The sequence below is a fragment of the Lissotriton helveticus genome, chromosome 9 (genome assembly GCF_964261635.1).
Source record: "Lissotriton helveticus chromosome 9, aLisHel1.1, whole genome shotgun sequence".
Taxonomy (NCBI): Eukaryota; Metazoa; Chordata; class Amphibia; order Caudata; family Salamandridae; genus Lissotriton; species Lissotriton helveticus.
Window position 1 is genome coordinate 514,980,876 of NC_136070.1, and position 22,848 is coordinate 515,003,723.

Here is a 22,848-nt window from a genome sequence, read left to right on the forward strand (position 1 = left end):
ACGATTACAGTTTGCTCCGTGGCAGGCCCACGTGGTTATAGGCTCGTATTTGTATAATGAAATTTTCACAATAAAGGTTTTTAAAAGAAAACATGGTAGTAGTATATACATTGGTAAAGTTTTTAATAATAGTCACTGTTTTAGAATCATTAAAAGGCAAGTGAAATAAAGCAGACCAATTACATGAAGGGTAAAAGGTATAATACGAAGGAACGCAGTAAAGATAAATGGTCAAGGGCTGTTGTGTTTTCTATTCCTGCAACATAAAGTGATCGATAAGAATCTCATATTCAGGCGTATCGGCGACTAAGACAGCAGGTCGACCCTCTTTTGCTCAACGGCTCCGTCATGGGACGAAGAAACGCTCTTTTTCTCGAAAAAAGAATATATTTTACTTGCAGAACAGTTGTAAAATTTCCGGGAAAGTACATTAGCCTGGAACATTATAACATATATTTAAAAAAAAATAATGTTCGGAAGTAATTAAAAGCGTAATTTTTAGGTGATATGACCAAGGCTTTCATCATTAGAATAAGAAAAGTAAAATGAACCAATGAAAAGTTTTATTAACAAGTCACATGACTTGTTATGCTTACGTTACGCGCTGCGCGCCCCGGATGACTTCCGGATGCGCTAACGCGGCGCGTCATATGACGCATTACGCGACAACGCAGGTCCAGAATATAGTCAAAATGTCTCCACCAACCAGCGGTCGAAACACAACCCCTTTCAGCAGGCTAAATAGTTCTGTTAAATGACAACAGAAGGGACAGGCAACAAGAACCATCAGTCAAAGAGGGGAGGGCTAGTTCTCCTCTACCGGGTTACATTGGGGCGCTACCGGAACTGATCGAATTGGTAGTCTACAGTGTTTCTGGATGTTTCAGACTGAAGCTGGGGTTAGCATGAGAGCACCACCATTTCGTAGCTCCGTTGTGGCCATTCCGCAACCAATCATGGCAGCCGCTCTTTATCGTTATTTTGGGCGGGGTGGGTGGCGGAGCCGAGCTGTTTTGCAGCCATCATTGTGTGAAGTTCAGTTCATCTCACTAGTTTTGTATTTGTCATGAGGGGTTGTTCCTAATGTTTCTATTTTAGCGAGGTCAAAAAGAGATCCCATTAGTGGCCTACTGATTTTACTCGATTCCTTTTCTTTTTTTTTACACGATTTTTCGTTATCTGCAAAGACTAAACAGAGTATTGCGACTCTGTGTTTGTTTGTAAATAGAGAATGAACCAAAGAGAACTAATTCTAAAACAGTAAATACTTGGATAACAATCAATCAAATGGAGAGAGAAGTAGGCACGACGGATTACAACCGGGGCAAAGGCCTGCGTTAACTACCTTTCACTATCTGCAAAGAGAGAGTACTCCTAATAGAAATGGGGGGGGGGGGCACCATTCAAAGCAGATCAGTGTGCATAAACACGAAAATGTTTTTACTTACCACGTACTTGACATTCGACAGCTTATGATATTTGCTATTAAAAAAACATTGAAATTCACTGAAAAAAACATAGGTTATAGACCATATATAGTTAGGAATTAGCATTTACAAAACCTTGAAAATTCACTGAAAAAACCATAGGTTATAGACCATATATAGTTAGGAATTAGCATTTACAAAACCTTGAAAATTCACTGCAAAAACCATAGGTTAGAGACCATATATAGTTAGCTGGACATTTTATTGACATAAAACCAATGAAATTCCATATATAGTTAGTTGCACTAACTATATATCGCGCACCCGCAATCCACTGCTGATGATGTCACATATTACATCATTCATGACGTGGTCAGTGACATCACTGATGACATCACTGATGACATCTCAAATGACATCACTGATGACATCACTGATGACATCTCATTTGACATCAATGACCACATTACTGATGATATCATTCATGTGACAATACAATGCATCTCCTCACATTTTAATATAACCAGTGTTAAAAAGAGAGTATAATTTTTGAATCCATTGACACACCAATACTAGTTACTACATACGCACTCACTGATTGCTACGTCTACACACACCTTCACTCATTCACCCATACAATCATTCATACATACAATCACTCATCTTTACACTATCATATGCACTCATACACCTATACAGACACTCACAGTCTGCCACTCATCCATGGAGTTACTCACACACCTAGTCAGTCCTGGAAAGAATCAATGACACTTCCATTTTCTTGTCTATACAGTTAAACATAGAGCACCTTACATTTTCAAACATATACTAACACATACTTATCTTCTTATACAATCATTGATACAAGTACAGATTGATCTGCACAGAGTCACACACCTCCCAGCTAGCCACACACACACTCAGTCTCCCATACAAATACTTGGGCAATCAATCAATAACCCATATAGTTACTCATATAGCTACTGATCAACACATGCAGCAGTTTACAGAACAACAGACATAATGATGCACAAATTAAGACAGTTTAGTCACTAACCCATGCACTCAGTGAGACACATTTAATCACTCACTCATACAGTCAGTCATGCACCTACTAAATCCTTCGTCCAGACACTTACACATCCACTCATTCTTCAATATGTAAGACATATTTAAACTTTATAGAAACAAAAAAATCACTGGATGTTGTTATCAGTGATGTCATCAGTGATGTCATTTGAGATGTCATCAGTGATGTCATCAGTGATGTCACTGGCCATGTCATGAATCATGTAATATGTGACATCATCAGCAGTGGATTGCGGGTGCGCGATATATAGTTAGTGCAACTAACTATATATGGAATTTCATTGGTTTTATGTCAATAAAATGTCCAGCTAACTATATATGGTCTCTAACCTATGGTTTTTGCAGTGAATATATATATATATATATATATTTATAAAACAATTAATGAAATGCCCTCTTTTGAACATTTACTTGTTCCATTACGCTCTTTGTTTATATTGCTTGTATGATAGATTATTGTTTTACTGAAATGATGTTGTTTTAAAGTATTGTACATTGTACTTCTACTGTTCCTCCTTTATTAGGTCTCGGCCTGACGTAAGCAGCGCATGCGCTGCTCTCGTCATACAAGGCTTTTTGGAATCAATACGATTCCAAAAGCCTCGTCCCAGCTCCGCCTTCGGTTGTGATTTGTGCGTTTCGTTTAGCGTCACAAATTATGCCAAAGACAGTGCAATGATTGCACTGAAGGCATGTCACTTACTGTTTGTTGCCACCCTGTCTCCTTTGATCCCCGCCCACCGGGATTGGTTAGTTTACGGGCGGATTTCCACTCTTTCCTTTAAAGGCTCGAAGCACTTTTTTTTCTCATTTGCAGCATGGTCCAAATGCTTGTAAAGGCTGCTCGGACAGCCTCCCCTGCTTCAGCCCCCCACCCTTGCAAAATGTAGAATTCTGCTGCTTACTTTAAACTATTCAGCGCGGCACCCTTTTCATTAGCGCCATGCTGTTTCTATTTTTTGTGTGACTGCTCCTCACGTAATGGCCGAGCCGAGCCATAAGCTTTTCACAGCACAGATGGTCTGCCTTTCAGTGCTTCGCTTGGAACTCAGCTGTGCCATTTATTTCAATGTATTCACTTTGAGCTGCGTCTATTTACTTCCCCCTCCCCTTATCTTTGTGGACCGCATCCCCCCCTTAAAAGCACCACCCCGCGCCTCCGGATGCCTCCTTGGTATTAGTGTGGCTTGGCAGGAAATGTAGTGGAGTGGAGTTGGAGACAACCCGCCAGAGGTTGCGCGCCAAGCCCACCACCACATCTGTGGTTGTATATAGACCCAGATACACCTCCCACTGGGTACAGAGTGGATTTGCTCTAATTGATCTTATACCCAACCTGGCGCACATATTCCTCGAATATAGGTAACGTGAGGGAGTGTCTCTGCCGGGTTTGTCACATAGAGTAAACTTTCATCTGCATACAGGGTTATGCGTTCCTCGTGTATTAGACAAGCTTCATCAGCAAACCTTCCCAGCCCCAGGACGGCTCTGATGACGCAGGCCAGGGGTTCAAGTATAAGGGCAAACAGTAAAGGGAAAAGGGGGCATCTCTGTCTAGTCCCTCTCTGGATCTGCCAGGTGCTCGAGAAGGCGCCATTCACCTGATCTCTAGCCTCCGGGGCCTTGTACAGTAGCGCCACCCACTACCTAAACTCCGGGCCAAAGCCAAACCTCTCTAATGCACATTTCAGAGAAGGCCAATGAACGGTGTCAAACGCCTTTTCAGCGACCAAGGACAGGAGCAGGTGGGCCTCCTCTCGATCACGGACAGCGTCCATCCAATTAGCCACTCTTCGCAAATTATATCGTGTGGCCTGTCTCGGCATAAACCCGGTTTGATCACCATGTGTCAGGGATGTGATGACGGTTAGGAGACACGTCACAAGGATTGTAGCCGATATTTTGGTTTCTATATTTAACAATGATATGGGACGGTAGGACCCACACTATTCTGGGGTTCCCCACCTTGGGTATCACCACCACCGTCGCCAATCTGAGATCCGGTGGGAGCTTTCCCTCCTCTTTCGAGGCCTGAAACATGTTGAGTAAGTGTGGAGCCAGCAGGGCACTGTGTGTCTTAAAAAAATCCCCAGGGAGCCCATTCGGGCATGCAGTTTTACCAGTTTTCAGGCGGCCGATGGCTTCGACGACCTCCGCAAGGGTAAGATCACCCTCTAATCTCTCCCTGTCGATTTGCGTAAGACTCGGGAGTTAATTCTGTTCAAGGTATTGGGCTATATTGGCTTCACTTGCTAATGTCTGTGGTGCATAAAGTGCCAAGTAGTACCAGGCAAAAGCCCCTGCAATGTCTAGGGTTGTGGTAAGGGTCCGGCCGTGCTCCCTAATCGAGGTAACCCATCTTGACTCCTGTTCCTTCCTACCCAGCCAAGCCAACAGTTTACCTGCTCTATCTCCCGTCTCATAGAGTCTATTCTGAACCGCTAACTAGTGTGCCCGTGCATCTCCAGTAACCAGTGCCTGATATTTTCTTCTAGAAATGTCTATTTGGTGGAGGATATGCTCAGTCGGGTCAGAAGGGCAACTATTTTCAAGGTCCTCTAGCCTGCGCTCAAGGTCTATAATCTCGTTTCAAGATAACTTTGAACAAATCCACCGCTATTGCCTTCAAAGGAGCAAAATTATATTGGTTAGAAGAGGCCCCACAAATAGAAATACCAACTTTAGGAACGTGTAAGATGGCAATATTTTTAGGAAATTATTTGGCGAACTGCTACTTCCCAGGTTAGGTAGCTGCACAAATAGTTCCCTAATAATGGTGAACCCAATTTGGGAATACCAGTTCTCTTTTTGAAACTTCTGATATTTTCATAATATTCAGACCTAGACCTTCTGCTGAATCTAACCATTTAATTGTAGAAAGATGTGTGGCATTCTATGAAAATGTTTCATTTATTTTAAAACCACTTCATAACAAGTATGAATGTCAGACAGAAAATGTAGACCGTAATACTTGAGCAAATAGCAAAACATTGCAGCACAGAAAAAAAACATATAATAACAAGTGGATGGACAGCAGGAGACAAATGCAGTACATAACTTTCAAGTGTTGCTTGTCTAATGACTTCAGGTTTGGGCTCATGTCACTTCCCTTGTTATGCACTAGTCATAGGACATAGTCTTTAGCCCTTTCCCAGTCTGAAATAGTTTCTCTAAGGTTGGAATTTGTGGGAATATATTCTGCCTTCACAAACCTATCCTGTCACTATATGTTGGTCCATAGTCGCACACCATCTATCCCAACCAGAACTCTGCATTTCCTCCTGTCTTGCTTCATCCCAGTTCTTGATTGTTAAACCCATGGAGCTGAAGGTTTACTTTCCTTTGACCATGTGTACACTAGTTGGAATATCCAGGATAGTGACTTGGGGTGTTCTTGGCACTTCCAGTATCTGAGCAAGTGTATGTATATCTCTGAACTATAATGTCTGGGCATTCCATATCATGTGAAAGAAGGTACTTTCAACAAGTCTGCACTTCAAGCAAGCCCCATCTGGTACCGGGTCCCTCCTGTGTACTCTGCCCCTTTTATAGTATGTTGTATGAGGTACCGTCAGTTGGATGAGTGTCAGGTCCACTGGAACGGTAACGTCTCAAGGTGTATTAGAGCCATCTCAATATTCAGATTCTGTTCCCACATATTTCTAAGGGTGAGTAGGGAGTCGGGGGGATTATTAATCAAAGTCTTATATATGGCTGATATTTTCGCTTTGGTCAACTTTTAAGTAAAAATCCTAATCTCTATTGAGCTTGCCTTGGGTATCTGTGATGGGGTCAGCTCAAATTCCTCTTGTAGCTGGGCATATAATTGTATTCCCTCCATCCCAGCTAATTCTCCCCCTTTAGAGATGCCTATGAGATCCCACCCCTTAAGGGACACCCCTTCCCTACGTAATGTGGCCAAAATTAGGAAGATTCCCTTCTTGTTCTGTAAATCCAACCTAGTGGCAATTAGGTCCCTTTTCACACCCCAATTTCATTTGCAGAGGCTAGAAGTAGTGTGGGTTTCTCTCTTCCTGTAGATCCAGTGTACACTTATCTCTATTGGGCACATAGCGCAATGCATGGATACCATTCACCCCAGAGCAAGGACTGTACATCCCCATATTTCCCCAAAGAAGGTATCCAGAATAGTTTATAGGGTGCTCTTCTCGCAAGGGGTGCTTATTTTAAAGACTGGTTCTCTTCCCAATAGAGCGTATGATCGTTTTACCCCTGTATTGCATCCCCTCAGAATTCAGCCAATCTTCTCTTAACATTACAATCAAAGAATGCTCCAGCTCACAGGCTATTTTATGTCTCCAATGTTAGAACCTATCTATGCTGATTGTAAGGCCTGTGGACCCTCTCTGTCTCATATGCAAAGGGTACCTGTCGGAGATGGGGTGGAAATGGAAACAGGAGGCCGGATTGGGGGTTGAATTGGGAGATTTATTGCGAGTATAGCACAGAGAATATGGAATATGATGTCAGGAGTCAATAGTTGGTCCAGTGGGTGCGGGAATGTTCTATTGGTTCGCCTTGTCTTGAGGTTCCTTCTTCGTTCCTGGTCCTGGTAGCTAGACCGCCGTCCCGGAAGACTCAGGCTCAAAAGAGAAAGGAAAGAGCGGTCAGTGGACTGTATGAGGGTTTAACGTGCTTTACCGTCACCACACCCGAAATGCATAAAACTACCAGAGGATTAAAACGTAAGGGAGTATTTCGGGATGAAAAAATGCTCTCCTTGATGAGGCAAACTTACTCGGGATTTTTAGGGAAAATGTTATGGTGGTTACAGGATTCCTCTCCTATATCGCCGTTCTTAAAAAGAAACAGTTTCGACGTTGAGGGCTGCGTTTGAGGGCAAGGGATTCGGGAATGGGTGTTCCGGACGTGCAGGGTACTCAACACGACACTGTGCCCGTATGCCAAATTACCCGTGGTTCCCTCCCTCTCCTCCCTTCCTCTTGCGTACACTCACCGCGTCTGCCGCAACTCTCCTGAGTTGCGACGGCCTTTCAGCAACCTCCGGGGGCGATCACCATTCCTCGGACCAGCACTCCGCGTCCTCCCCGTCGTCATCTTCTTCCGTCGTCGTCCCTTGGAGCTTCTTCTCGGCCCGTGAATCTTTCTCCTCCAACTCCGCGGCGTCTTCCAGGTTCGTGCTCTCCGTCTTCCTCGGTGTCCACTCCCATAAAGGAGGTAGTCCTGCCTCTTCTGATGAGGTGGCGCTCTCCGATTGGATCCTGTTGCCTTCCTTCTCCTCAGCTTCCTCTAGAGAGGAGGGAGGGCTTGCGGTTAACTCTTTGAGTCCAGTGTTTTCATGCGGGAGAATCACAGTCGGCAATGGTAAGTCCTCGACCTCCTCTGGCTCCTTTTCACAGTACCCCACTAGTATGATGGATTTAGACCAGCTGAACCTGAGGATTTTGTGTAGTCCATTAAGATGTCCCCCAATCTTGGTATTGCTCGCTAGGTGTCTGTGGCATATATGTCATCATCGTAAAGCAAAATGTTATGCTCATTTCCTTCCACTGACCTAAAGACCTGTTTATCTGACACTTTTCTACAGTAGACAAGGCTTCAATAGTTAAAGCAGGAGGATTGAAGACAGGGAACACCTGTGTTTACTCCCAGTTCAGATGTTGCAGATATCATGCCATTCACTCAGAGTGCCACTGTATAGCTTTCTATTTCCTGTCCTTTAATTGTTCAGCTTGAAAGCCTAGTTTCTAAAGAATAAACCTCCACTGTTGACCTTTCTGCCAAGTTGGAAGCAACCTTTGTTTAGTATAAGAAAAAATGACCTTTATTCTAGCATTTGAGGTTACATGAGAATATCAACCATCTTCTGTGTCCATTCAGTGAAATACTCCTTATGAGTCTTCTCAGGGTCTCAGTCAACGAAACACTCACCTGATGGCATCCGTTATGTGTGACCTATGATTGAGCTTGTCCCTCGGAAGTATTGTGGTATTGGTTAAACCAATGGGCCTAGGAAAGCCTTTAATATGAAACATTCTTACTTGAAACATCTGGTATTATGATCAATGTATCTACATGCTCTTTTCACATTTAAATCTGATAAAGTTTTCTTTTTAGGACATATGTAACTCCTTACCCATGATTTCTTTATTTTGGACGATTCAGTGCACCATAATTGGTTACATAATGTTGTCCCGTCACTGAAATTCTTCTCATCTCTTTGTGGTCATTATGTCCAGGAACCATTCTAAACTTTCAGGATGTCCAATTAAAATGTGTTTTACATAAAGTGAACCTAAGCAGGAATCTTTTACATGTTCATTGGTTATCCTGAATCCCAAGTTTGATTGTGCCCTCCTCAGACCAGTGTTGGACACTCTTGCTAGAATATTTGGATAGATGACAAGCCTTTGAAGTCCGCATTGACAGGGCTATGGATGTGAAACGTTGTCTCTAAAGCACATAACATAACAGGACAGGATAATCGAAAAACAAACGATGCTATATGTTTTAGCATGCTTACTCTGAAGATTATGTTGCCCTCTGTAATCTGTTTCTAGTGGTTTCAAATGGGAGAAGTAAGCGAGGTAAAAGCAAACAAAAGTTACTATAGTGAAGACTAGACAAACATCCACCTTCTGTCTCCACTTGGCATGTATTGGAGCCCCCATTATTTGCTAGTATCAATCATGGGATGTTACGTGAAGATTTATGGAATGCAATTGAAGAGCATTTTAAATGATCTTTAACATTTGGAAATTCGTTTCTAATCTCAATACTTAGTGCTTCAAGTCCCTTATGGTATTATAGCTGAGTTCCTGTTTCCTTTATTATAGCTTTGTGCATTGTTACACGTTTTATCTGTACGCTGTTATAAATTTTGAATATTCTTTATTTCCCTGTTCTCTAAGGTGGAATTTGAAGCTATGTTTTGACGTCAAACATGAAGTAGGTTTGTGTGCAGTAGGGGGTCGTGAAAAATGATTTTAGCCATTGATCTTTGTGTGAGAATTTGAGGTTTTGTACATTTTCTAAAAAAGATCAATGTGTATAGTTAATGAAGTTTGTAAGTAATCCATATATCAAAGCTTTGAAGAATTTGTTTCAAACTTTTATTATTTGATAATGTTCCAGCCAATGAATATTTTGTTCATAACATCAATCGTGTATAAATGTGTGGCTTGTATTTGTCTTTAGGTTGCTCATCCTCCTGGTTACCCTCTGTTTACTATGCTGTCCAGACTTGCAATCAGCCTTTTTCCATTTGGATCCATAGCGTACCGGGTTAATTTTCTCTGTAGCTTCTTTGGAGCCATGGCTGCTACTCTACTATTTCATACAACATTCCGGTAAGATTTTGATGACATCTAATTAACATTTACAAGATTTCTCTGTACGCCTTACTCATAAAGGCATTCATTGAAAAAATTATTAATATTGATCAATACTTCATTTGCATTGTAATCTTAACTTTTTAACCTGCAAGTTTTGTGACTAATTTGGAGTACTCCGTAAGAAGGATCATTTACCATCCTTGAAATTTGTTTTTCTGCCAGAGACCGCTTTAGTTTTTTGATCATGCACTAATTTTGTTTTTTGTTTGGTTTTATGTTTTTAGCCATGAAGTGCATTAATTTGTGCTGAGTACAGGCTGGGATCCTTTACCTCATTCACATACATGGACCATTTGTAGACCCAACTTCCTCTAGGAGTAGTTCTAGATGCGATTGTATGTCAAGTAATGAACTTATGAAGTATCTGTTGCGTGTTTCCAACAAATTGGTCAGGCAGTTTGGGATCCCTGTGCATCTAAAAGTATGCTTGAATTTATAAACCGAGCAAACAAAGCAGGACTGAGCTGTGAGAAGTAAAGCGCAATCTTTCGTAGAAGTTAGATACTCACAATAGTCAAAATATGATTGCTAGTGTGTATTTTCCAAGTAATATGTGTATTACTTATAATTATGTAACACTGTAGGAAATCCACTTAGTTTTCTGGCAGTGTAGCTTGACCTCTGGGCAGTAAGAGGCTGCTAATCTGGTCTCAGTACATGTGTTTTGTCCCCAAAACATGGTACCTGTTTTTGGAAAACTAATTGTCAATAATTACTTTTGTGTAAGTCCACAGGATAAGATGGAGCTAGTAGCGAAAATGTCAAAAACTCAGTGTGAATTGTAGGAGTATACTCTGAGCACCAGTACAACCTACTTTGGTTCAAATTGACACTGAAATACAATCATATGGGGCTGAGCCTTGAGGATGGGTCTTATAAATTCCGACAGTACTTGATCAGAATCAGGTCGTGGACATATGGGGCTGTGGGAGGAAGTTAGGATGTACCTCTGCCTAGTTCTTTCTTTTATGTATTACCGTTTTCATCGAGACTTGTGTCAATTACGATATCGGATTTATATGAAGACCACTCTGGCCTCGATGTACCTATATTTAGAAATACATATATCAACTGTGTATGCATTTCTTATATATAGTTAAGTTCTTGCTGGGAATCCTTGTATTTTTTAAGCTTGTTTATGATCAGAAAGACAAAGCCAGGTCTGCTATATAAGATCTATTTAAGGTCTAGTTTTTAAACCTGCCTTGTGCATAGTGCTTACTTTCCTGTGTTGAGTACGTCTAGGTCATGTTGAGTATTTGTAGATGACTCAGTTGTAATGGAGCAGATTTTTTCTGGATCAAGTCTTTTAGGGATACTACCTTGTGATTAATAAAATGAAAACAACTCCACTAACCTGCGACTAAAAGAAGGCCTCACGCAAAACAGAATTGTGCCTCTGCTATATTTTACATGGGAATATAAATTTGCCCTAAAGTCCACTCAGTTAATTTTTTTGCGAAATTCTTTTTTTTTTGTTCTGAAAAACAAAACAAAGGACTGCCATCAACTCATTACAAATTGTAGTCAAGTCAAGCTTTAAAACTATATAAAGGATTTAAACGAATAACAAGAAAATGCCCCGCCCCCCCTCCCCCTTTCATATGGGCGTTTTGAGTATGATCTGGAGTTCAGCTATTTTACATTTTGACAACTTTGAGTATACAATTATCCAGTTTCATAATGCACTATGAAAACATTGTGGCGCTGGCGCTGGTGCTTGCAACATTCCAAGACCATACTTTGTTTAATGTACCGACAAGATCAGAACATTAGAAAGCCCACAGTCTATTAGGAGGAAAGAATAGGTTTTCTGAAAGAAGCAATGTCATGGGTTTCCCCATAGCAGTAAATGTATAGCTTCTTTGGTTTATTCTGTGTATTGACATTTCCAGTGCTTTTACTTGCCATAGCTTATGAACGAAAGAGCTAGGTAGGGGCTTGTTTCTTCCCTAAGTAGTGCAATGAGTTGTTCAGCTACCTTCAACATATGCGATAAAGATGGCCCTCTAATGGGAGCACAACATCTCAAAGAGTTCAGATCTTAAGCCTAAAATGGCATTTTGTGGGTCTCCAGGTATGGGGAACAACAGGACCCCCTTACTGTGGCTAACAACTTCTTTCTAAAATACATGCATTTCTGGGGAGGACCACCAGATGCTAAGTGGGGCTCCCCTAATATTCATTCATCTCTAACACTCTGACATGGCTGTGAAGAGTTGGTGGAAGTATACTGGGATTCTGTACTATTGAAACATAATTTTGTATGCTGATTCCATCTGTGGTATACTTCTATATGTTCTGGATATAACAGGCCAGAGTATCACCCATTCCCTGTCTAGATCTTGTACCCTCTTTACGTGATAACTGCCAGTTCTTTATTGGCTCGCCAAACTGCAGTGTCTGATAGATGTTCAGTATAAGGCCCCTGTAGCTTGAGTAACACCAAGCCAGTTTTATTATGTCATCGCACTCTGATTCCTCCCTCAGGTTGCTTATGTGCATGTTTCCTGGCACGACCTGTTTTTAAATTGTCACACGTCATCGTGAGGGCTTTTGCCTGAACTTGAGTTGTCCTTATTCCACATAATCTGTCAGCTACGAATCTGCTGACTCCAGTCTATGGTTCAACGCATCAGTCTCTGGGTCAGCATCTTGATTTCTTAGATGTATTTGCCCATTTCTGGTCTTCCAGTAGTGTTTTTCAGGCAGGTCTTCAGCTTGGATTTCGAGGATGTTCCCAACATCTCCCCCTTGTGCTGTTCTTGACATCCTGCGCCTGTTTGAAGAAGTATTCAATGCCTCTTTGTGCTGTCTGATGGGTTGCATGCTTTTTGGCTTGGCCCGTGATGTGTCCATAGATTGGGCGAGGAGGAAGTATCTGCTTATATGAGTACATGTTAACATGTTGACATTGAGCCATTGCTGTGGATGTGCTGTTTCTGAGGCAGACACAGTAGCGTAGTCCCCATCCGTATTGTAGTGCATAATTGGTGAGCTCTGTTAAATGCAGTCTTCATGGCTTTGGAACTGAAATGAAAGGGCCTTCATGACTTGAAATTGTATCATGTGTTATCTAGATCCATTGTTGTGGATGTAGAGTCAAGATGTGCTGGCAATTGAGCTTGTGCTGCGCTGGAGTTGTGAATGTGGTGGGGCTCCTGAGACGAGCCTTCCCGTTTCTACCCCCAAACCATAGGAAGACTCTCATCCAGACCCTTATTATAAGCAGAATGGATTACTGCAATGGTCTATACATCTCAGCAAATGAAGCACAGCTAGATAAACTTCAGGTTGTCCAGAACACGGCGGCTCGACTGGCCCTCAATGCCCCTCCCAGAACGCCGTCCGGCCCCCTGCTTCGCCAACTTCATTGGCTACCCGTAAAGCAGCGCATCAAATTCAAAATCTGCAATGTTATATACAGATGCCTGTTTAGCACCAGCCCCAGCTATCTAAAAGCTAAATTCCTGCCCTACATTCCTGGCCGGACTCTTCGATCCTGCAACCATCTCCTGCTCCAGGTCCCTAAGATCAGAAGGGCAAGACAAGGAGGCCGAGCATTGTCCTACAAAGGACCCATTCTCTGGAATTCCCTGCCCATTGAACTAAAACAGACTCGGAGCCTAGAACTATTTAGGAAGAAACTGAAAACGTACCTCTTCACCATGCCTTACATTTTTCAGGTCTTCCTTTCAGCTTTTTTCTTGCAGTAACCCTCTAATGCTAGCACTAGCGCAGAGATATCCCTTCGGGAATTTGATTCATGCGCTTTACAAGCAAATAAATAAATAAATAAATAAATGCTGTCCATCAACAAGTAAGTGTAGGGCAGTGCTGGAACAGATGCTGCCCCTGATCTACAGCAGTAATCCGACCAGGCCTCCTGGCCATCAGAGCCCATAAGTCCTGAGTGGGAGTCAGGCCTGGCCTGCATCCTTGAGACTCAAGGCTTGCTAGGACCATCCAGGTACTACCACCCGACCACATCTACCTCTCACTGACCTTCCTCAGTCCACTGATGTTGGCTCCCTTGGAATTCATCACTCTTCCTCCAGAGGGTCCAGGTTTTCCACTGAGACACAAGAGTCCCCTCTGTTCACCAAGGGCAACTAAACCGGGCTTAAGTGCCCAGGTGCCACCAGCTTGGATTCCCATAGCCAAATTTGCGCACATGCAACTACTCCCTAATATTTCTGTTCATGGCATCTGATATCTGTCCCTCTTTAAATTGGTGCGTGCTCTGGGACCCAACAACATTAAGACCTTTGATGCTGCATTCTGGTGGGTGCTGTAAGTAGCCTGGGAAGAAAGCAAGGCAGAAGGTGATACATGAATACTGCTACGGTGCCACCATCATGACTGGAACTCTCATCATCCGCCATTTGTAACAAAACATTTTGTTCTCATGAAAATCAAGTTGTTAAAATGGTTGAATACAATGTCCAGTGCTGCCAGGGGTTGTGTTATGCACAGTCTAAAAATATTTAATGGCTACAGTGGCAGAACATTAGTAGTCTCACTTTGAAATTCATAATTGCATAGAGATATATCCGGAGTATTGTGTGGCTTTAAAAGTGATTCTGAAGTTTAGAACACACCCATAAAGGGTAAGACAAGATCTATTGTAATGTAATACAGAAACAAAAAGATTCACAAATGGCTCCTGTTCACAGCCCTTGAAGCATACATAATTGTTAAGATAGATGGTTCCAGACTTTCCCTAAAGGGGTTACTTTGTGAGCAAAGTAATTATCAAGGCCTTTGATCCCATATGTCCATGAAAATCCTAAAACAGTAAAATAGCAAAGCAACATTGTGATTATAATGTCAAGAGTATCTGCAAGGAAAGGGCATAGTATCTCATGACATATGGGTGTTGTCTTTGTGGGCATGATGGAGGAAGCTAACCTTGTGATGTGGGAGCGAGGAATCCAGCTGGAGAAAAGACAGTTCCAAGAACTGACCATGGATGTTGCTGGATACATTGAGCCAGTCAGTGAGGCAGCTGCAGGACTGCTACCCTCAGCATGGTCAAGAGAGCAACAAAAACGACTTTCAGTAGTCCGCTTCTTGAGCTGATACTCTTCACCACTGATGTAAGTTTCATGAAAAGTGGATGTTTATACTTCTTTCAGTTGTCTTTGCAGTTGACTCTTCAGGGCCCTGCCTCCATTTGTGGTGAGGGGTAGAGTGGTGATGAGCTCTCATCAGCATTCCTAGACTCCTTGAGGTGACTGGAGGGTTTCCTTCAGGGCATGATCAGCAGCAGGGCAGGCAAGTAGAGGTTAAGCAGGGTCCAGCATTAATGCTGGTCAGGAGGAAATGGTCAACACAGCGGCTTCCATAGTCAGGATGTACCAAAGCAACAAAGGTCAATGCAGGTCATATTCGAAGAGATGATCTATGAGCTGCTGGGCTGCTCCGGCTTATATTCTCAAAAGTTGGACAGATGCCATCAGCCAAACACCGCCCAGTGCATCCTTACTGTTCAAAGGTCTAGTCAGCCAGGCTGGAGTAATTTATCCCTTCTCTAAGAGGATCTGAGACAGCAATTACGTCTAGGTGTGGGCTCCGATGAATCCATAATGGCTCCTCTGTCATGGAGATATGCGCTTTCCTACAGGCGAAAATGGGCAACGGGGCAGTCCTCTGTGGGTAGCACTCATCCTCCATGTATGTCTATGTGTGTGTATATGGTATTTCTATAGCACAAACCTAGACAAAAGGCACCGGAGAGTTGTACAAGGTCAAAGCAGAGCCTAAAGTCAGCTAGTAATAGAAGTAGTAGATGGGGTATAGATGGTTAATGCATTGTGATCTAGTGTTCTTTAAAGAGGTGAGTCTTCAGCTCTCTCCTAAATTGGAGCAGCCGTGGGGCATCCCTGATGGATATGGGGGAGTTATTCAAGATCCTGGTTGCATAGATGGAAAAGGTCTGATGGGTCATTTAAAAAAAAATGTTTTTTTACACTTCCTAGTCAGCAGTCTGATGGTGTCCTGGCTGCCGATGTGCCAAGAAACATCAGAAATGCTGAACTTGTCTGCAAGATAAGTAGGGTGCTGATCTTGATGGCTTTTGAAATAATGTGGCTAGTTTTGATGATATTGCAGGCTGGCAAAGAAAGCCAACGACATTCCATCATCATGGGGTTGATGTGGTAATATTTCTTCAGGCCCTGGATGAGACATGCTGCATCATGTAGGATTTCCTAAAAGGGTGCTGGTGTAGACTTTCGGAGGCCATGAACCGGCATTACCACCATCAAGATGGAGAGTATGAGGACTTAAACACCAGTTTTGAAAACCCTTTCTGGAAGAAACAGTTTGACTTTCTTTATAAGAGAGAGCTGGTACTTGGATTACTTTGTTTTTTGGTTAGTGTATACCTTAGGTTGGAAATTTGTGTCCAGGGTGGATCCTAGTGACTTGGGGTTTAAGCTGTTACGGTTCATGTGAGTGAGCCAGCTTTGTACTGTTTGTTTTTCTTGGCAAACAGTTCTGTCTTGGTTGAGTTGAGCTTTCAGTAGGCGCTTGACATCCAGATCTGGATGATGTGCAGGTAATGTTTGAGGCATTGGATGTCTTAAGCAGAGTACACTTTCAAGTAGACTTGTGTATCACTACATATTGGTGAATCTTGATGCTGTTATCTGGGAGTAGAGCACTAAATGGTTCTTTATTAAGGTTGAAGATGTCAGGAGACAGTATGGAACCCTGGGGGACTCCGCAGGTGACAGGGATCTTTTGGGAGCTGGATGTGCCCTTGTGAACAAACTGGTGTATGCTGGAAAGGGAGGAGTCGAACTGTGATCAGGAGGGCATCATCTCCTATATGTAAGTTAGTGGTCTCCTTGCTACAGTGTCATCTGAAGCCATCATGGTAGTTCTGCACGACATGGTTAAAATAGATGTGAACTTGGAGTTGAATATAGACTGCTTTTTCAATGATCTTGCTGATGAATTGTATTTGAGTGATGGACCAGCAGTTGGTAAGGTTTTCAACATCCAGTGTCTAGCTTTCTCTAGGAATGAGTGAAGCTAGCCTGTCTTGAGAGCATCTGGGAAGATGTGGTTAGTGATTCAGGCATTGACTGTTGTGAGAAGGGATGAGAGAGTGTCCCCACGAAGAGTTTTGAATAAGGATGAAGGTAAGACCTCATCAGTTACTTTGAGGGAGTTCAGTATGTCGAGAGATCAGTGAGAGATGGGGCTTTGTAAGCTGACCATTGAAGGATTCTACAGGGTGCAGTTGTGCTTAAGAGATGAAGCAATTCATAAAGGGGGTGGTGATGGACAGAGTATCTGAATTAAGCAGAACACTCCTACCCAGTCAAAAGATCAGGGCTTGATCCATCACCGTTTTTTAGCTCACTGCACCATCCCAGCTCAGAACCTGGCTACATGCAAATTAGTCTGACCCTGGCCCAGTGCATCATGGGAACAGGGCAGACCAAACTACCAAGCCAATTCTTTACTGGAAAGGAAACAAGCTTCCGGGGACCGGTTTCTGGCATTACAGCCGTCTTCGGCCCGGCTTGCTTGAATCCTGATGGTGCAGTGAGCAAGGGACTCACATCTGAGCATACCCTTCCACACTTGTGGTGGCCAAAACGATTCATAAAGGGGGTGGTGATGGACAGAGTATCTGAATTAAGCAGAACACTCCTACCCAGTCAAAAGATCAGGGCTTGATCCATCACCGTTTTTTAGCTCACTGCACCATCCCAGCTCAGAACCTGGCTACATGCAAATTAGTCTGACCCTGGCCCAGTGCATCATGGGAACAGGGCAGACCAAACTACCAAGCCAATTCTTTACTGGAAAGGAAACAAGCTTCCGGGGACCGGTTTCTGGCATTACAGCCGTCTTCGGCCCGGCTTGCTTGAATCCTGATGGTGCAGTGAGCAAGGGACTCACATCTGAGCATACCCTTCCACACTTGTGGTGGCCAAAACGATTCATAAAGGGGGTGGTGATGGACAGAGTATCTGAATTAAGCAGAACACTCCTACCCAGTCAAAAGATCAGGGCTTGATCCATCACCGTTTTTTAGCTCACTGCACCATCCCAGCTCAGAACCTGGCTACATGCAAATTAGTCTGACCCTGGCCCAGTGCATCATGGGAACAGGGCAGACCAAACTACCAAGCCAATTCTTTTACTGGAAAGGAAACAAGCTTCCGGGGACCAGTTTCTGGCATTACAGCCGTCTTCGGCCCGGCTTGCTTGAATCCTGATGGTGCAGTGAGCAAGGGACTCACATCTGAGCATACCCTTCCACACTTGTGGTGGCCAAAACGATTCATAAAGGAGGTGGGGATGGACAGAGTATCTGAATTAAGCAGAACACTCCTACCCAGTCAAAAGATCAGGGCTTGATCCATCACCGTTTTTTAGCTCACTGCACCATCCCAGCTCAGAACCTGGCTACATGCAAATTAGTCTGACCCTGGCCCAGTGCATCATGGGAACAGGGCAGACCAAACTACCAAGCCAATTCTTTACTGGAAAGGAAACAAGCTTCCGGGGACCGGTTTCTGGCATTACAGCCGTCTTCGGCCCGACTTGCTTGAATCCTGATGGTGCAGTGAGCAAGGGACTCACATCTGAGCATACCCTTCCACACTTGTGGTGGCCAAAACGATTCATAAAGGGGGTGGTGATGGACAGAGTATCTGAATTAAGCAGAACACTCCTACCCAGTCAAAAGATCAGGGCTTGATCCATCACCGTTTTTTAGCTCACTGCACCATCCCAGCTCAGAACCTGGCTACATGCAAATTAGTCTGACCCTGGCCCAGTGCATCATGGGAACAGGGCAGACCAAACTACCAAGCCAATTCTTTACTGGAAAGGAAACAAGCTTCCGGGGACCGGTTTCTGGCATTACAGCCGTCTTCGGCCCGGCTTGCTTGAATCCTGATGGTGCAGTGAGCAAGGGACTCACATCTGAGCATACCCTTCCACACTTGTGGTGGCCAAAACGATTCATAAAGGGGGTGGTGATGGACAGAGTATCTGAATTAAGCAGAACACTCCTACCCAGTCAAAAGATCAGGGCTTGATCCATCGCCGTTTTTTAGCTCACTGCACCATCTCAGCTCAGAACCTGGCTACATGCAAATTAGTCTGACCCTGGCCCAGTGCATCATGGGAACAGGGCAGACCAAACTACCGAGCCAATTCTTTACTGGAAAGGAAACAAGCTTCCGGGGACCGGTTTCTGGCATTACAGCCGTCTTCGGCCCGGCTTGCTTGAATCCTGATGGTGCAGTGAGCAAGGGACTCACATCTGAGCATACCCTTCCACACTTGTGGTGGCCAAAACGATTCATAAAGGGGGTGGTGATGGACAGAGTATCTGAATTAAGCAGAACACTCCTACCCAGTCAAAAGACCAGGGCTTGATCCATCACCGTTTTTTAGCTCACTGCACCATCCCAGCTCAGAACCTGGCTACATGCAAATTAGTCTGACCCTGGCCCAGTGCATCATGGGAACAGGGCAGACCAAACTACCAAGCCAATTCTTTACTGGAAAGGAAACAAGCTTCCGGGGACCGGTTTCTGGCATTACAGCCGTCTTCGGCCCGGCTTGCTTGAATCCTGATGGTGCAGTGAGCAAGGGACTCACATCTGAGCATACCCTTCCACACTTGTGGTGGCCAAAACGATTCATAAAGGGGGTGGTGATGGACAGAGTATCTGAATTAAGCAGAACACTCCTACCCAGTCAAAAGATCAGGGTCCCCGGAAGCTTGTTTCCTTTCCAGTGAAGAATTGGCTTGGTAGTTTGGTCTGCCCTGTTCCCATGATGCACTGGGCCAGGGACAGACTAATTTGCATATAGCCAGGTTCTGAACTGGGATGGTGCAGTGAGCTAAAAAACGGTGATGGATCAAGCCCTGATCTGTTGACTGGGTAGGAGTGTTCTGATTAACTCAGATACTCTGTCCATCACCACCCCCTTTTTGTAATTATTTTGGCCACCATAAGTGTGGAAGGGTATGCTCAGATGTGAGTCCCTTGCTCACTGCACCATCAGGATTTAGGCTAGCCGGGCCGAAGACGGCTGCAATGCCAGAAACCGGTCCCCGGAAGCTTGTTTCCTTTCCAGTGAAGAATTGGCTTGGTAGTTTGGTCTGCCCTGTTCCCATGATGCACTGGGCCAGGGACAGACTAATTTGCATATAGCCAGGTTCTTAACTGGGATGGTGCAGTGAGCTAAAAAACGGTGATGGATCAAGCCCTGATCTCTTGACTGGGTAGGAGTGTTCTGATTAACTCAGATACTCTGTCCATCACCACCCCCTTTTTAGGTCGCGCCTGCGATTGCAGGGGCGAAAGCCCCTGCTGTCGCAAAGCGATCTATTGCAATCATTTCAGTCATTTTGCCTGTCAAGGACTAGGCAGAGACAACAGACTGTCACGAGCACGCAGCCGGCCGGAATCGGATCAGGTCACGCGCTCCGATCCCGGCCGGCTGTTCACAACACATGCACACGCAGGCACAGGCAGGCACACACGCAGGCACAGGCAGGCACACACGCAGGCACAGGCAGGCACACACGCAGGCACAGGCAGGCACACATGCAGGCACAGGCAGGCAACCACGCAGGCACAGGCAGGCAGGCACACACACACTCACCGTATCTGCCTCAGAGTGCGCCCCCGCACGTTGGATCTGGTTGGGGTGTGGCTGTAAGAAGCTACCGTGGCTCAGTGGAACTACCCGTGGGATGTACTCTACTGCGAGGTGCTCTCGCAAAGGGTCAGTGGGTCTGGGATCTCACCTGTTCTGCCGCCGCTCCCAGCGCCTCTCTCCAACGTCGCTGGTTTGCCCGAATGGCCGCAGACACCTGCAGGGCTGCGTCATAGCCGGGCGCTGCACTGGGGGCCTGCGGTAAAGCCGCCACACGGGTCCGAGGCCCCAGCAGTCGCCGCCCCATGCCGGGCCGTGCAGGAAACCGCCACCGAGAGCTGTGAGCCATCTGCGGCCGCTTCCGAGGGACTGAGCAGCAACAACACACGGCGGAGCGGGAAGGTGCGCCCCGGAACGTGCATGAGTATATCCCGCACAGGCTAGCCAAAGGACAGCACTTCAGAATACAGATTGCAGGGTCGTAGAGAGCGCAGCCTTGTCCTCCTCGTCTCCTCATTACTTCACAATTTGCTTTAAGCTTTTATTTATTTTTAAGCGCCCATCCCTCCTCCTCTACTAATACTAAATTCTGATCACTGTGCAAACAGGAGTTTGCACAAGGATTCTAGGGTGACCAACCGTCCGTAAATTTCGGCCGGTCCGTAAATTAGGGCTTTTGTCCATTGTCCGTGATGAAGGTTTTAACGGACGGCATTTTAGCTACTCGGATAAATAACAAAAGTTGATTTGCACAATTCAGATTCCCCAGCTGACGTGCAAGGGAGTCTCCTGTGCTGCATTCCGGAGGGAGGGGCAGACGGTGAAAAGAAATAAGCCCAGGGTGTCTGCTTCCCCAAAGAAATGCAAATGTGTGTAAATGGGTAGGTGGCAAATGTAAAGGCCGCTTGAGAGGCGCTAATTGCTGATAGAAAGTAGCCTGGGGCGCCGCGCACCAAGCACACAGTTCGTGAACCACTGCATGGAGCTCGATGCAAAAAATAAAAGCTTGGCTGAGGAAAAAAATGTTTCTCTCAAAAAGGCAATGACTGTGAACAAAGCGCAGGCAGCTTCGACTTCACTATAGACACTTGCTGAACTAGGAAGCGTTACCAAACCAAACCATCTTCCAGCGTGATGTGCATAACCAGCGCCAAGTCCACGTTCACTACACTCCTCACTGAGGTTTGCATTATGTTTATTCCCTCTCTGACTGCCAGAGCTATTTAAAACGCACGAAGGTAGGATCGACGTAATGCCACAGTCTGTCTTTTGAGCCAGGTATGCCATACGTGGCAAATAATAAACAATTTTTCATTCCTCGTGCCGAGGTGTGCTGGGGGGGGGGGGGGGTGGGGGGTGGGGGGGGGGGGCAGGGGAGAGGGGCATGCAGGTTTTGGAATCTGCTGAAACCCCTATGTTCTTAGGAAATGTCTGCCTTTTTTAATCTTCTATTTCTTTTCCACTGAATAGCAGGTGGAACCGCTGGTTAATCCGACTATAAAATTCAAGTACGTACATGCCAATATCTGGAAAGAGATAAGAGGGAGGTTTAGATAAAATCCCGGGAAGGTATTGTCTCTGTTGGGCTTTTATTGAACAGGGGGATCTTTTTGGCTGGGGGACATGTAAAACAGTCTGATTGTTGGGGTAAACAGTGTCCCACCATAAGCAGAAGTGCTGGAAAGAATGGTGGTTCTGTTATTTTACTTCTGGCCTTTAACATTAAAATAAATGTTTAAATTGGCTGCATATGCTCAGGTTGTGCATCTGTTTTGTTGCTAAGGATTGGCATGGATTTGCATTCAGTTTCATTCAGTGATATACAGGGTATGATGCAAGATGCTGCCATTGAAGGCTTCAAGGCCTGGAGTTTAAAAGTAGAAGAGGTTAGGCGAGTATTTGTTGCTGATAAAGGAAGTGCTTGATTACGCACCAGTACGGTGACACAAAAAATGCTACACAGGGCATTTAAAGGTATTTGGCATTTATGTTTTTTGTGGCTGGCCTTCCTATATATCATGGTAAATAAGTAGCACGTTAAAACGCATTGGCTGTAAGCTATTTCCTTAGCTGTTGTATTGGGATCTAATGGGATGAAAGTGACAGTGCCTGTGCATGGGTGGGTTTTCTGAGTGTATTGCACAGTGACAGGGAACAGTGACAGGATAAGCCACGAGAGGGGCTTGGGAGGAGTGAAAAAACCACTCCTATAGAAAGGCAGAATCGATAATTTCACTCAAACTTTTGCATATACCTCCTTCCATGATTTCAGCATCTGGCACACAAAACAGTTTATCAGCAGCCATAACATG

General features: G+C 44.5%; 1 protein-coding gene across 2 annotated transcripts in view; it reads left to right on the forward strand.

Annotated features, from left to right (window-relative positions):
• Positions 1 to 22,848, forward strand: part of TMEM260 (transmembrane protein 260) — a 639,752-nt gene that overhangs the window by 103,077 nt on the left and 513,827 nt on the right. For both annotated transcript variants that reach the window (XM_078660364.1, XM_078660365.1), the window contains exon 3: positions 9,696 to 9,847. In XM_078660364.1, the coding sequence (XP_078516490.1) occupies positions 9,696 to 9,847 (152 nt within the window). The remainder of the gene's footprint in view (positions 1 to 9,695; positions 9,848 to 22,848) is intronic.